Genomic DNA, 15,883 nt, shown 5'->3' with positions numbered 1-15,883 from the left:
TGAGCAACTATACTAATATTATTAACCTGGTTGCATTTCAGTGCATGGCAGCTGCTGCTACATATCCAGATCTTGTATTGAGTGAGATAACATTTTGATTCTGCTGTACCTCAATCCCCAGCTTCCCATCTGTAAACTAATTTTGCCATCGAAATGTCTATTACCAACAATTTGTTCCATGTTTAATGCAGATGGCTATTGCAACCACCAGCCTCGTATGATAGCATTTTTTGATGAAAAAGTGCCAGAAGCAATACGCGAGGACATTCGAGAAAGGGCCCTACTTGTTATTGAACTCTTGTGCAAGGTACATATCAGTACATGAGACATGTATTCATCTGCTGATTCCAACTGCAAATTATTTCTTTCAATTTGAAAGGCTAAAGATGCCAAAATCGACTGGTGGATGCTCAAGAATGTATTGACATTGGCATGAGACATGGAAGTGAGTTGGCCAAACTGGTGAGCCTTTGATTTCTAAGTTCTAACCACATATGCATGAACTGTACCATTAACGGGCAATTCCAATCTTTATGTCATGTGCTGAGCAGTTCGTTCGCTTTCAGAACATCGCAAGAGAGTAGAAGCCATTGATTGAGTTTTGAGTTTATGTAGTCTGTAATGCATGAACTGTATCTTCTATATCACAGACTGGAATGCGGATTCTTGAAGTATTACTGGAAGAGCATTTAGCAATAGCCTACGTAGGTAGTCCACATAACAAGTCTCTACTTTACTCACTAGTTAGTACTTGGGACCAAATGGTAACAGATTTTAGTACAGTTTTATGTTCCTTCCATAAATGGCTTTAGATTACGTGGTTCAAACTCTAAAGTTAACTCATCTTCATCTTCCACTGCCGTGAAGACATTTTTGGCATTCACCGGAATCCTACTTCACATATTCCGGTGCTACGATCTTCTCTGCACAATTCGAAAGTAAGGCACTTCCCTGAGCGATTCAAACTTTGAGCCTCTGCTTTTGGTGTCATTTTCTTTATTTTATTCATTTATTTTTTACCTCTCCTGTTTCCCCACACAAATTACAGCGGACTTGCTGCTTTGAAAGACCGGAGCGCGTCTCTTAACTTCATGCGCGCAGCTGCTCACACAATGCTACAGGTATGTTTCATTTTCTCCCCCTGTCTTCATTTTAACCTGATGTGATTGTGGATGAATGTTAGCAATTTGTAATCTTCTCTGCTTTGACAATTTACAGGACCACCCAGAGATCAGAACTTTGATCGGGCAAGTGCTCCATTCCCTGTCGGGCGAGGATTGTAGATCGCTGCAATATTTTCACCCCGAAAGTGGGAATCAGATTGGTTTTCATTAGGAAGAGGAAAATAGCATTGGCTGGCGAATTTGTGCATCCTGAGTTTAAACTCTTGACACTAGCACTTTGTCTTGAATGTGTCAATATTCAGCTTTATTTTCGAGATGAGAGCTCATCACTTAGGAACATATATTTGCTTACCAATTGACATTTCTTTTATCAAGCTATACTTTCTTTGCTAGATGATGATATGCCAATTGTTCATGCTTTTCAATGACAATGATATTGTTTTCCTTTTTCTTTTTTCTTTTTTTTTTGGGATTAATGTTCTTTCTCTCGAGCAAGGCTAAATGTGGCTGGCTTGAGAATTCAATATTCAATGCTAGAAAGGCGAAAGTAATTTTGCCAAATGGATCCATAAGTAGCTAGATTTATTGTCAAGTACTAGTATTGGACGTCAAAATTGACGCGAACCACAGGCAGCGGAAGGCGTGCCCACGTCAAAATTGATGCGAATCACCAAGCCTTCTGATCAGTATTCACAGTTCCTCTTGAATGGTAAGCTCTTCAATGTGAATGAGCATATTGAGGATCACATCAAAAATCCAAGCTCTTCCAGGTGGTTGTGGCTTGTGATTAACTTTATAGTATATAGGTAGATAAACAGATATGATATTTGTGCTCCAATCATTGATAATACCACGCTATTTCCTATGTAATTTATGCGTAAGAACATAAAAGAAATTGGAGTGCCATTAATCAAAAAAGTGCACAGCTAATAACATTTTATTCCGGCCCTTGCAGTTAGTCCGGCTGGTTACGTAGTCTAGTAGTTAATAGCAGGTTTCGTGATCAATTTCGTGTGCTATTTTGCTGTGTATCATTGGATAAAACTCTATATAGTCTTAGGGAATTAGTCTGATCGAAAAACTGGTGTACCCTTGAGTGAAAAAAAAAAAAAAAAAAAAAAGACATTTTAGTCTGATACAAATTGAAAGATTGTCCAACGGATTAAACACTGATTCATGGCTTAAGAGTTAAGATCATTTGGATTTTGGACTTAGTATTCATCAACCCCTAAAGATATGAAAGCCCAATCATGTAGGCTCCGACTTTAATATAGCCCAACAAACCGCAGCAACTATTGGTGTATCTTGCTTCATCACAAAAAAAACACCAAGAGGAGAGAGCCCAAACCCACTTCCCCAGCGGCCACCTAGATTTGATACGACGACGTATCAATTGCCCTTCACTGAAGAGATGTCTCGAAACCCCCCAAGGCGGCAAGTGCACATGCTTGTAGAAATCTGGAAACAGATTTGTTTCAATTCAGTAGAAAGATTTTTATGACAGATTTTTTTTTCTTTTAAGTTGAAAGATTTAAAGGAAAAAGCAGATAAAAATGGTGGTGATTGAACCAGTAGAATCGAATTCAATTGGGGAAAAAGTGGAAAATACGAATGAAAAAGTTCTTCCTAAGACAAAGCCGCCGGTAGTAAAAAGAGACGAATCGACGACGACGTCGTCGCTGGCGGCTTCTTCATCGTCATCATCGGCGGCGAGGATCGTGGAAGAGTCAACATCGCATGGTAATACTGCAGTTGGAGACGCCTCCGATGGGTTCGAAACTGCCAGCGAAGCTGACCTCAACGACGACGAAGACGATCTCGTGGGGGAGGAACAGCGAACGGAAGAAGCTGAAAAGGAAGAAGCTAAAGAGGGAAACAGGGAGGAGGGTCTAGTAGGCTCCAAGGAGAGGGACAATGCTAATGATCAGCATCAGGAGCAGCAAGTGGATTTGAATCAGGAGCAGATTATTGAGGTAATATGAGAACCTCCTTGAAATTCTTTTGTCATTTTATGTATTTTTGTGCTATTTTTTGTAGTTTTTTTTAAAGGAATTTTCATAGTCGGATTGAGCTATATGGAGAAATATTCCGTGGCGTAGAAAATCATTCGTGGATAAATTGATGATGATTTGAGTTGAAGCAGGAGAAATCTTTTTTTTTTTCTCAAGGTAAAAAGGAAATTTTAATCATCAAGCTGTAACTGTAGGAAAGACAGTATTAGGAGTTTGTATTGATATGCAGCATGTATAAATGTAAACATGGAGAATTCAGTTTAAATATATGAATAAGGATTTACCTTGGCACTTTAGGCTTGCATTTGTAGTTTTTTTTTTTTTTTTTTTTTTTTTTTGGTGGTGGGGAATTGTGACTACCCTTGAGCTATTTTGATCCTCAATTACAGTTGTAGTTTTTTGGGTTAGAGGGGGTCAAAATAAGAAAGAGTTACATTTTGCTTAGTTAATTTTAAGATGAGTTTCACTGTGGGACACCTCATAGCGCATGTCTGCTGGAACTTGTTATGAAAAGGCGGAGGACTAGCGAATCAATTTTTGTCCATGCTTAAGAGAAAGAGGCTAAAAGTCTGCACCACGTATTGTTTCATGGTTGTATTGCAAAGAACTTGGGACTGACTTCAGTGTCGTTGATGTTATCTTGGCTATGCGAAGGCGATCTTGTTATTTGGTTTCTTTGCTGGATAGGATGGTTGCTTGAGGGCAATGGATTTCTGAAAATGCCTAGTCTTATGTTGTCAGTTCCTCTGCTATATCTGGTCAACTGTGGTGGAGATTTAGATTGATCTGATTCTTTTCCAGTGGTTAAGGTTCTTTCGCTTTATAGTTTGGTTAGCATCTCACTTGTGATATTGTTATGCACTCTTGTTGATGATGAATAAGAGTTCACTTAATAAACAAAACAAGAATCTGCCTTGCTTATCCTCATTGTAACCTCAAAAGGTAAAAGAAGAAATATTTTCCCTTCTTGAGAACAAGTGGCCTTGTTTCAATGTTTCGTTGCTCTCATTCATTTTGACCTTTTCTTGTACAGAAGGTTTGTGTTTGGTGATGATTCATTTGGTAATGTTTTCTAACAGTAGAGAGATGTTAGACTATCTTAAATTTCCTCATTAGTGTCGGGAATCCTATTGTTCTGTTATTGCCTTGGTTCTTTTGGTAAACTCCTCCAGATGTATTTTTTGGTAGATGTTCTTGTCATCTCTTAAGCTTTCTATTCTTTTTGGAGCAGAAAGCATTAGCAGAAGCAAATGATGCAAAACTTGAAGGCAATACATTGTTTAAGGATGGTCAGTATGAAGAGGCATTGTCTAAGTATGATATTGCTTTACAAGCTGTGTCTAGTATACCAGAATCTGTTGAACTACGCTCAGTATGCCATGCAAATCGTGCTGCGTGTTATTCCAAAATGGTAAGCTCTCATATTATTGAGTTGATATATGCTAAAATTGGCATTTTGCATGTCTTTCTTAAAAGTTGCTCTTTCGCTTTCTATTTCTTTATGATCTGGGCATGCATATTTGCTTGCTGTAATCAATAGATAGCGGTTGATCTGGGTTATCATTGGCCTGTGAGTGTAAAACATCAATATTTTGTTATAGAAGCTCTCTCTCTCTCTCTCTCTCTCTCTCACACACACACACACACACACAGAGCATTGGATAGAACTTGATGCGAATTCTAAATATATTATTGTTGTAAAACATGTATGTAGCTAATATCAGAAACAAAGGCTTTCATTTCTTTTAAGGAAAAATGTTGTTGCTGCTGCTATTATTGTGTCGCAGAAAAAGTTTAAACATTTAATTTCTCCTTTCACATGATTAAAGGTTTTGTTGGATTTTCTTCACCGGTGGCCTTCTTGTCTAGGCTCTGGACACATGAAGTCTGAATTTGAATAATTTATTAGACAGAAGATTAATTGGCTTTGATATTGATATGCAGCTGTTTCTCTTACTTTTTCTACCCTTGTTCTTCTTCTTTCCGGAGCCAAGTATAACTTTTGTGGTTAACGTTTGATTTAAACCGGACAGCAGATGGATTTAAATCTTGACAAAGTAGGCAAGTTGCCATGGTAACCTGCTATGTCTTGTATGTAATCTCCTTAGCGTGTCAATGGTGGATGTGGAAGAAAGTCTGTTAGCTATTCCAAGTAAGGTCCAAGATCTATTTTCATCAATCTGGCTCACTCAATCTGATTTGAATCATTAAAACTGGAAATGATTTTTTCAGCTCATATGGGTAGACAATATGTTATTAACCTTTATTGTTGAGATACACGGTACTTATCTTATTATTGTTCACAATTTGTTGGAAGAGAATTTTGTCCGCATATTATAACTAGTTCTCCATCAAAACATTCTTTCTCCTCAGTTAGAGAGACTCTGTATGTTTAAGCTCCTCACCAAGTACCTTGTTGGTGGTTGATGCTACAGTATCCTCCTTTATCTGTTGATACCTGTTATGTGATTCTCAAATAACTTCTAGTATGATAGCCTTATTTATGCAGTGCATGCTCTGCTTATCTCATGCATTGATAAGTTTCCAACTGAAGTTTGATGAAGTTATATTGTTTTTTTTTAACAGAAAAAATTTGAGGATACAATTAAAGAATGCACAAAAGCATTGGAGCTAAACGCTAGCTACATAAAAGTTTTGCTTAGAAGAGCAGAGGCACATGAAATGTTGGAACATTTCGAAGAAGCCATTGCAGGTATGTGGGTGTGAGATTTTGAATATCTTATTGTCAATCTTGTGCATATAAGAAGATTTATCCTGAATTTATGGTGGTTTTGTGGATTTCAATGCCTCGATTCTTTCTTACTCTCTCTCTTGCTCTTGAAACATTTGGTCAATGCCGTTCATTAATCTCTCGTAGATTGCATATGGGTTCTCAAAATTTCTTGTTTCCTATGCTGATTGTTTATTACAATATACAGATATAACAAAAGTTTTGGAAGTTGACCCATCACATGACCAAGCTAGAAGACAGATTGTTCGCTTAAAGCCATTGGCAGATGAAAAGCGTGAAAAGATGAAGGAAGAAATGATTGGTGAGCATTGTTAACATTTGGTAGTATGAACTTATATGGATAGTTGCTATTAAATGGCGACATTTTTGCTCTTTTATGTGTCGATATAGAAATGTTTCATTTTGCCTGAAGAAAACATGTTTGAAGGGAGAAAATAGGGGAAGGAGAGGATCTGGAATTATCAGAGTATTGGTTTGTGCATATAAATAAATGGATGAAATTTATTATATAATTAACATAGAGCATTAAAATTAAATACGGAGCCTAACAACTAAATGCAAGGTTATTTAGTTAAAAAGAAATATGAGGGTATCATTGTGAGAATTTGTGCTTTAGTTTTATTTTACTTTTTGTAGATTTTTTGTTGTTTGAGATTTAGAGAAAAAAAAAACACCGAGAAATTATATCTTTGTAATCATAGAATAGATCCTACATTAAGATAATTTATTTCGTAGCATTATAATTGGATTGAAGCAAAGGGCTAACAACTATGATTGTAAATCCAGTGTTAAAGAAACAGTCAAAATTTATATTTTTGCGATGAGAGAAAAGGCGCATTAAACAAAATTCATTTTGTGCTCTCATGATCAAAGAAAAAAGAAAAAATTAGCCAGTCTTAGTGTAAATGTAGCTTTATTTATAATTTGTGTATAGTATTAAATTAAAATTATAAATGCAACCTTATTTATTTAGAGAGTAAATATAACTATCTTATGTGTTTGAGAAAAAAATCAAATAAAAGTGATATTTTAGTGTTGAAAAAAATGTATAAAAGAAAGAGAACCCTTTTATTTTTCTTTTTGTTTTATAAAATTAATTCTTCTTTATTAGTGAATTTTCATTTATCACCTGTTATGTTCTTAGTTACCATTCGATTGTAAAGTTAACACACTGCTTTATGGCGCACTTTGCTAAAGTTCAAAACCTTTGACCATCATTTTGCAAACGTTGTCCTTGGATTTTTCTCTTCTTCTTGCATAGGATGATAATACAGATCATGTTTTGTCGTTCTACTGCCTTGAATTACCTAATGTGATTGAATGTTTGCTATTTCTCTTGAAGTTAGATTGTACTTTGTAAAAATACTTGCCATGTGATCAACTATTAGCTGTGCTTTTATCATACCTCCACCATTATATTAGAGCCAAAAGCAATGGCTTAATTTACTTATTATTGACTCTTTTTTTAGATGTAAATCTTTATAATAGGAAACATATAAACTAGATTAAATAAGAAAGACTGTTAAAAATAGGTACAAACATAGGTTGATGAGAAAAATACTAAAGTTGTCTGCAATTACCCAACTATATGTATAGGTACTTAAGAAAAAATAAAAAAAGAAACATTTTGATGATTATTAGCTCAAAAATTAAACAAAGGCTGCATATTAAAATAAATAGGTACAAACAATTCATTATATTTTTCCAAAATTATGATTGCAATTGAAAGCTTTTGGATGGGCACTGACCGTGCATGGCACAACCAACCTCAACTAGCAACCAAACAAACCTAAAAACACATAAATGTGCCCTACCCGACAAAGTAACAAACTGATGGTGGCGGCTTTTCCTATAATGAGAAAAACAATCGAAACTGTGTATAATTTCTTCCCTTCTCGGCTTGCCGCAACTTGCAGTCCATAGGAGGCTTTTTGGATGCCATGCCATCAATCATCAAAAAGTGAGAATTAGAGCCGTGCCTTGCATTTTGCGTGGAACTGCAAATCGACGGGCCCCATAAAATCGTTGCCCCGTAAAATCATCTAAACCCTCTAGTTCGAGTAAGAAGACAGCATCTGGGATCGTAGTCCCGTTCCTCCGCCGGCGGAGATGGATAGTGGTAGAGAATGTGGCACTGGATTAGCTTCGAGGTCAGGTTTACCTTATATTCCAGAATCGTTGGTGGTTGAATTGCTTATCCGTTTGCCAATGAAGTGTGTCTTTAGATGCAAGTGCGTCTGCAAACAATGGCGCTCCCTGATTGACGCTCCTTCCTTTGGACATGCTTTTTCAAGAATTGCATCACCATTTACGGCTGCACAACCAAAACTCTGGACTCTTCTTTATAAATGTATACATGGGGAAGAAATTCGTCATGAGCACGGGTTTTTCAGGAATTTATTTTCAAATGATGTCGGTGTAGCCTGTCTTACCAAGTCTGATCTTCCTCCTTCGGCACAGGCTCATGGAACTGATGTATACGGAATACTTGATCACATTATTGCCATGGACGGTAACGGGCTATTGTTATGTGGCTCAAACTCCGGGTGGGATTTAGGTCGCTATTATATTCTGAATCCCATCACTAAGCAGCATGTTGGAATTCCACCATCAAAGCGTCCCTTTGCTCATTGCCGTGTAGGGTTCATCAGCCAGGTGAAAGATAGTGTTGTCACTAGTTACAAAGTAATACGACTTGAAGATGGTGGGGGAAGAACCAGCATCCTCAAGCTTGATATATTCTCTTCTGAAACTGGTGAATGGAGGGATATTGAAATTCCTTTTCAGCAAGTACTTCAACTTTTCCCTCTCTGGAAGATGCCTGTTGTTTTAAAAGAAATATTGCATTTTTTGGATAGGAAACTTGGAATTTTAGCTTATGATCCTTATAAAGGTCCTCATTCTTATCGGATTATACAACTTCCGGGGGACATAGACAGAGAATGGAGCAAAAGCGTTGATACAAAAGGTATACTCTTTGATGTCCATCATGGGCATTTGAGATTTTTTGTAGGCTCTAATGCTTATAATGATGGATATAGGATAAGTATGTGGACGCTCAGTGACTATGAGGAAGGGCTTTGGTTATTGGAGCACCGTATCAACCTAAGGGAAGCTGCATGTGATAGTTCTTATCTTCGTTCATCACGTTTGGTGCCAATAGCTTTTCACCCATTTGATTCTGATACTGTGTATCTTGGGTATGAAGGAAGCTTTCTCTCATATGATTATCAAAGTCAACAATTGCTAGAGCTGGATGATAATGTCACTTTACCAACGGATAATGTAACTTTGAGAAAGGAAATCCAATGGTGTTTTGTCTACCGCTTCATGCTTCCCCTGTGGCCAGTCTCAATTCAGGCATCTACCATCAAGGTCCAGGAAAATGAGGTATGATTTTGCTATTCAGGAGTTTTAAGTTTTGCGGATTTGCCACTGATAGCTTCATAGATTTAGTTGAGTTGTCATTTATGTTCCGAGACACAATATTCGGTAGACTAGGAGATATACATGCCATTTTTTTTTTCTTTTCTGCGGATAATTGTGAGTCCATTGATAGATTAATTTGCATATGAATGGTATTTCAATATTTTTTTCATTATTTTATTTTTCTGCAGCTGCATAGTGGGCAAGTGTGCCCTTTATCTAGTTGTCAGTTGTCACACTTAATTGCTGTTGTTGCTTTGATCTCCCCTGTCCGAACAGAAATTATCAGATATTAAGATGCCTAACATTGTAGTTTTGTTTCTTCCTCTATGATCACTATTTTCGTGAAGTTAGATGTTTAATTTGCCTAAAAACAGACTACTTATTTGTTTGTTATTAGACTGCAAAGGGGTTGTAGCCATTATCTTTCTTGATAAGAGCATGATTGTGAGAAACAAACAAGGGTAGGCTATTGATAATCGATGATGGTTACTCTTTTAAGTCCTGAAGTTTTAGGGACACATAATGGAAGAGGGAAAAACTAATGTGTCACTTATGACTTGCTTGTATTATTCCTACCCCTCTTTTATATATGCTTTTTTTTTCCCCTCCCCTTTTCGTTATGTGGTTTCTTTATTTACTAAAAGCATCTTTCTTTCCTCTATATACAGGTACCAAAAGCTAGTTGCTGTCTCTGAAGGTTAGTGATCCTTGAAGTGATTTTGGTAGGACTTTGGTCAGAAAAATTAAGCAGATGATGGTACAGACATTCTCTATTTCATGAAAAGCTTCTATTTCAGTATATTCTCTTAGCTATCATCTTAGTTCTCCTTAATTTCGTCCGCATAAATGGGTGCAAGGTCTGAGCTCCGAATCTGCTTCTTCGTCAGTTGTTACTGGCCTGGAATGGGCTAGATGTTTGTGGTATTGTCAAATTTTTATGACTCGCCTGTCGTGGAGATGAAGGATTTGCCATAGATTAATTGTTCTTGAAGCATATTTAGAGTGCTCTTCTGATATTGGAAGATGTAATATCTGACTTCTAGATTCCCTCGCATGTCTCAGACATTTGATGGCAACTTTGTCATTCGTAAACTCTGGTTCCTCCAAGATTTAAGCAGTTCCAAGAAAAATTCTGATATGCATGCTTTTTTGTTTTTTGTTTTTGGGGTTTTCGATACATGAAAAGCTTCTATTTCAGAATATGCTTCAATGGTTAGTCACTTGGTTGATTTGAGATACAAGACTAACAGCATTGCTATACTATGCGAAAGAGGAACGCTAGATTCATTTCTCTTAGATTTCGAAGCACCCTTTGGTTAACTTCATCTGAATAAGAAGGCAATGGCAGGGTTTACAAACTTTATATGTCGCACAGGTTGAGGGAGGAGGTGGATTGGTACAGTACGTGGCCCTGAGAAAGGATAGATTCAGAGAACATGAATTGAAATACGGTCCTTTGATGGTTTTTTAACTACAGGTTGTACTACTGTTGCTTGCTGTTTGGAGGGGAAATTTTGGAGATGTATCCCATATGGAACAGGGGTGTCAATCGGATCAGAAACGAGTTGGCAGATCGTGCTGAGATCAGGTATAACAGAAACCTGTTAATCCGAATGCAACCCGTCAACACGCAACGGGTCAGGATATGTGACCTTAACCTGGAATTTTTGGATTGGCGGATCAATTTCGAGTTGACCTGATATGACGTGAAATATAATTTCAATTTACTAATTTATCACTGTAATTTTTAACAGAACTACTCTCACACAAGGCTAATTATATAATGAAGTAACAAAAATCTCGATAAAACAATCCCAAGTCAAACTTGAAATAAATTAAAAGAATGTAAAAGTATTTTATTTCAAACTAGATCTAAAATAAATTAAGATACTATAAAACTAGAAAATAATGTAATACGTTATTTGTCCAAATATAAGAATTTCAACTTCACACAAGTTATTAAGTGATTAATGCCTTTGGGAAAAAAAAAGAATAACTTAGTTTAGTTAGATAAAATATTTTTATATTTATTAAATTCTTTTTAATTCATAAATGGGTTATCGGGGTCAACCCGTGATCTCATGGATGGTTTGAATTCGACCTGTTTTCTTTTCGCGTTTATCGAGTTCCACCCGATTCTGACTCGTACCCGCGAAATCTTAACTCAAATCCATTAATTTAGTATTAAATTCGTATCATGTTTTCAAGTCGTGTCGAAAATTATCACCTCTAATGTGGATCATGATTATTTTTCCGAGGAGCAGGTCCATAAACAGGAACATTCGAAAGATCATGCAATTAATTGTTTTTGCGGTGATGGCTAAGTAAGGATATCCGACACAAAGCCCGTAACAACCCCCCAACTCCCCGCCCCGGGGCCCGCCTCCATGTACTTAGTTTACTTAAACGGAAGATCATTTCTCAAACTGAATAGAGCTTCAAAACTATGACGGCAGTTGTTATCTTCCATGTCAGAAAATGTGTGAGAACAATTATCGGTCTAAAGCAAGATATTTTCCGATTGCATGGAATTTCTACCTTCCTTGTGCCCCTGAATGGGTCATTAAACATACTGCTTAAGCTTCCTAAATTGGAACTAGACCAAATAAGTGAAACAAAAGTTCTTCAATCATTCTTGTAGTAAAAGATTAAAAAAAAAATGTTAATCCCTGGTTTAGACGCATTGAGGGAACGTAGCTGGTAATCTTAAACTTGATGTTTTAATTGTGATCCCAATTCAAAATCTGGAAGCTAGGCAATGCCGTGAACAAGGAAAGGAAATTCCTTTTTGTATTGGGCGTGACTGTACCCAAGATTAAAGTTTTTCTAAACCAAAGTCGTCCTAAATCGCTAGCTTTTCGACTTCCAAGCTGCAGATTTTTCTCCATCGACGACGCCTGTCCACATTTTTTTTTACCTTCATGGGAAGGAAGTGACTGTTAAGTGTGGTGAAATCTTTGTAAATCAGGTGTCCTGTCTTGCATTTGATATATTTCATTAGAGTATGACTTGTTTACTGATTTATTTTACTTTTTTTTTTTTTTGTATCAAAGCCATTAGCCATGCTAGCAAATTGTGACATGTTCTGTACGCTGGCCCCTATTTGCTCAATAGGGTACGCATATCAACTTGAAGCAGACGTAAACCTCCTCTTTCGTTTATAGCAGGTGAGGATATCATTATTGTTTTCTTCAGTTAAGCTTTTCAAATTAATCTTGATATCAATAAATCTGTATGTGAGTTGGAATAGGTGATAAAAAAATCATTATCACAAGGTATATTACAAGGTATTGGTTTGTGCATATAAATAAATGGATGAAATTTATTATATAATTAACATAGAGCATTAAAATTAAATACGGAGCCTAACAACTAAATGCAAGGTTATTTAGTTAAAAAGAAATATGAGGGTATCATTGTGAGAATTTGTGCTTTAGTTTTATTTTACTTTTTGTAGATTTTTTGTTGTTTGAGATTTAGAGAAAAAAAAAACACCGAGAAATTATATCTTTGTAATCATAGAATAGATCCTACATTAAGATAATTTATTTCGTAGCATTATAATTGGATTGAAGCAAAGGGCTAACAACTATGATTGTAAATCCAGTGTTAAAGAAACAGTCAAAATTTATATTTTTGCGATGAGAGAAAAGGCGCATTAAACAAAATTCATTTTGTGCTCTCATGATCAAAGAAAAAAGAAAAAATTAGCCAGTCTTAGTGTAAATGTAGCTTTATTTATAATTTGTGTATAGTATTAAATTAAAATTATAAATGCAACCTTATTTATTTAGAGAGTAAATATAACTATCTTATGTGTTTGAGAAAAAAATCAAATAAAAGTGATATTTTAGTGTTGAAAAAAATGTATAAAAGAAAGAGAACCCTTTTATTTTTCTTTTTGTTTTATAAAATTAATTCTTCTTTATTAGTGAATTTTCATTTATCACCTGTTATGTTCTTAGTTACCATTCGATTGTAAAGTTAACACACTGCTTTATGGCGCACTTTGCTAAAGTTCAAAACCTTTGACCATCATTTTGCAAACGTTGTCCTTGGATTTTTCTCTTCTTCTTGCATAGGATGATAATACAGATCATGTTTTGTCGTTCTACTGCCTTGAATTACCTAATGTGATTGAATGTTTGCTATTTCTCTTGAAGTTAGATTGTACTTTGTAAAAATACTTGCCATGTGATCAACTATTAGCTGTGCTTTTATCATACCTCCACCATTATATTAGAGCCAAAAGCAATGGCTTAATTTACTTATTATTGACTCTTTTTTTAGATGTAAATCTTTATAATAGGAAACATATAAACTAGATTAAATAAGAAAGACTGTTAAAAATAGGTACAAACATAGGTTGATGAGAAAAATACTAAAGTTGTCTGCAATTACCCAACTATATGTATAGGTACTTAAGAAAAAATAAAAAAAGAAACATTTTGATGATTATTAGCTCAAAAATTAAACAAAGGCTGCATATTAAAATAAATAGGTACAAACAATTCATTATATTTTTCCAAAATTATGATTGCAATTGAAAGCTTTTGGATGGGCACTGACCGTGCATGGCACAACCAACCTCAACTAGCAACCAAACAAACCTAAAAACACATAAATGTGCCCTACCCGACAAAGTAACAAACTGATGGTGGCGGCTTTTCCTATAATGAGAAAAACAATCGAAACTGTGTATAATTTCTTCCCTTCTCGGCTTGCCGCAACTTGCAGTCCATAGGAGGCTTTTTGGATGCCATGCCATCAATCATCAAAAAGTGAGAATTAGAGCCGTGCCTTGCATTTTGCGTGGAACTGCAAATCGACGGGCCCCATAAAATCGTTGCCCCGTAAAATCATCTAAACCCTCTAGTTCGAGTAAGAAGACAGCATCTGGGATCGTAGTCCCGTTCCTCCGCCGGCGGAGATGGATAGTGGTAGAGAATGTGGCACTGGATTAGCTTCGAGGTCAGGTTTACCTTATATTCCAGAATCGTTGGTGGTTGAATTGCTTATCCGTTTGCCAATGAAGTGTGTCTTTAGATGCAAGTGCGTCTGCAAACAATGGCGCTCCCTGATTGACGCTCCTTCCTTTGGACATGCTTTTTCAAGAATTGCATCACCATTTACGGCTGCACAACCAAAACTCTGGACTCTTCTTTATAAATGTATACATGGGGAAGAAATTCGTCATGAGCACGGGTTTTTCAGGAATTTATTTTCAAATGATGTCGGTGTAGCCTGTCTTACCAAGTCTGATCTTCCTCCTTCGGCACAGGCTCATGGAACTGATGTATACGGAATACTTGATCACATTATTGCCATGGACGGTAACGGGCTATTGTTATGTGGCTCAAACTCCGGGTGGGATTTAGGTCGCTATTATATTCTGAATCCCATCACTAAGCAGCATGTTGGAATTCCACCATCAAAGCGTCCCTTTGCTCATTGCCGTGTAGGGTTCATCAGCCAGGTGAAAGATAGTGTTGTCACTAGTTACAAAGTAATACGACTTGAAGATGGTGGGGGAAGAACCAGCATCCTCAAGCTTGATATATTCTCTTCTGAAACTGGTGAATGGAGGGATATTGAAATTCCTTTTCAGCAAGTACTTCAACTTTTCCCTCTCTGGAAGATGCCTGTTGTTTTAAAAGAAATATTGCATTTTTTGGATAGGAAACTTGGAATTTTAGCTTATGATCCTTATAAAGGTCCTCATTCTTATCGGATTATACAACTTCCGGGGGACATAGACAGAGAATGGAGCAAAAGCGTTGATACAAAAGGTATACTCTTTGATGTCCATCATGGGCATTTGAGATTTTTTGTAGGCTCTAATGCTTATAATGATGGATATAGGATAAGTATGTGGACGCTCAGTGACTATGAGGAAGGGCTTTGGTTATTGGAGCACCGTATCAACCTAAGGGAAGCTGCATGTGATAGTTCTTATCTTCGTTCATCACGTTTGGTGCCAATAGCTTTTCACCCATTTGATTCTGATACTGTGTATCTTGGGTATGAAGGAAGCTTTCTCTCATATGATTATCAAAGTCAACAATTGCTAGAGCTGGATGATAATGTCACTTTACCAACGGATAATGTAACTTTGAGAAAGGAAATCCAATGGTGTTTTGTCTACCGCTTCATGCTTCCCCTGTGGCCAGTCTCAATTCAGGCATCTACCATCAAGGTCCAGGAAAATGAGGTATGATTTTGCTATTCAGGAGTTTTAAGTTTTGCGGATTTGCCACTGATAGCTTCATAGATTTAGTTGAGTTGTCATTTATGTTCCGAGACACAATATTCGGTAGACTAGGAGATATACATGCCATTTTTTTTTTCTTTTCTGCGGATAATTGTGAGTCCATTGATAGATTAATTTGCATATGAATGGTATTTCAATATTTTTTTCATTATTTTATTTTTCTGCAGCTGCATAGTGGGCAAGTGTGCCCTTTATCTAGTTGTCAGTTGTCACACTTAATTGCTGTTGTTGCTTTGATCTCCCCTGTCCGAACAGAAATTATCAGATATTAAGATGCCTAACATTGTAGTTTTGT

The 15,883-nt window shown here is 36.4% G+C and overlaps 3 protein-coding genes across 3 annotated transcripts; all 3 read left to right on the top strand.

The window, feature by feature from the left end:
• The first annotated feature begins 2,535 nt into the window (after positions 1–2,535).
• Positions 2,536–6,231, top strand: LOC113694507 (uncharacterized). The gene is made up of 4 exons (XM_072055276.1): positions 2,536–3,097; positions 4,368–4,547; positions 5,723–5,849; positions 6,076–6,231. Exons 1-4 carry the CDS (start codon positions 2,678–2,680, stop codon positions 6,201–6,203), a joined length of 855 nt encoding a protein of 284 aa, XP_071911377.1. The 5' UTR covers positions 2,536–2,677; the 3' UTR covers positions 6,204–6,231.
• A 1,766-nt stretch (positions 6,232–7,997) lies between these two features.
• Positions 7,998–9,284, top strand: LOC113696378 (putative F-box/kelch-repeat protein At1g15680). The gene has a single exon (XM_072056015.1). The coding sequence runs from the start codon at positions 7,998–8,000 to the stop codon at positions 9,282–9,284; it is 1,287 nt and encodes a 428-aa protein (XP_071912116.1).
• Positions 9,285–14,247: 4,963 nt separating this feature from the next.
• Positions 14,248–15,534, top strand: LOC140009730 (putative F-box/kelch-repeat protein At1g15680). Its single transcript, XM_072056014.1, has one exon. It carries the CDS (start codon positions 14,248–14,250, stop codon positions 15,532–15,534), a length of 1,287 nt encoding a protein of 428 aa, XP_071912115.1.
• The last annotated feature ends 349 nt before the right edge of the window (positions 15,535–15,883 follow it).

Source organism: Coffea arabica, chromosome 6e (assembly GCF_036785885.1).
Source record: "Coffea arabica cultivar ET-39 chromosome 6e, Coffea Arabica ET-39 HiFi, whole genome shotgun sequence".
Classification (NCBI taxonomy): domain Eukaryota; kingdom Viridiplantae; phylum Streptophyta; class Magnoliopsida; order Gentianales; family Rubiaceae; genus Coffea; species Coffea arabica.
This window is presented reverse-complemented; position numbering and strand designations above follow the sequence as displayed.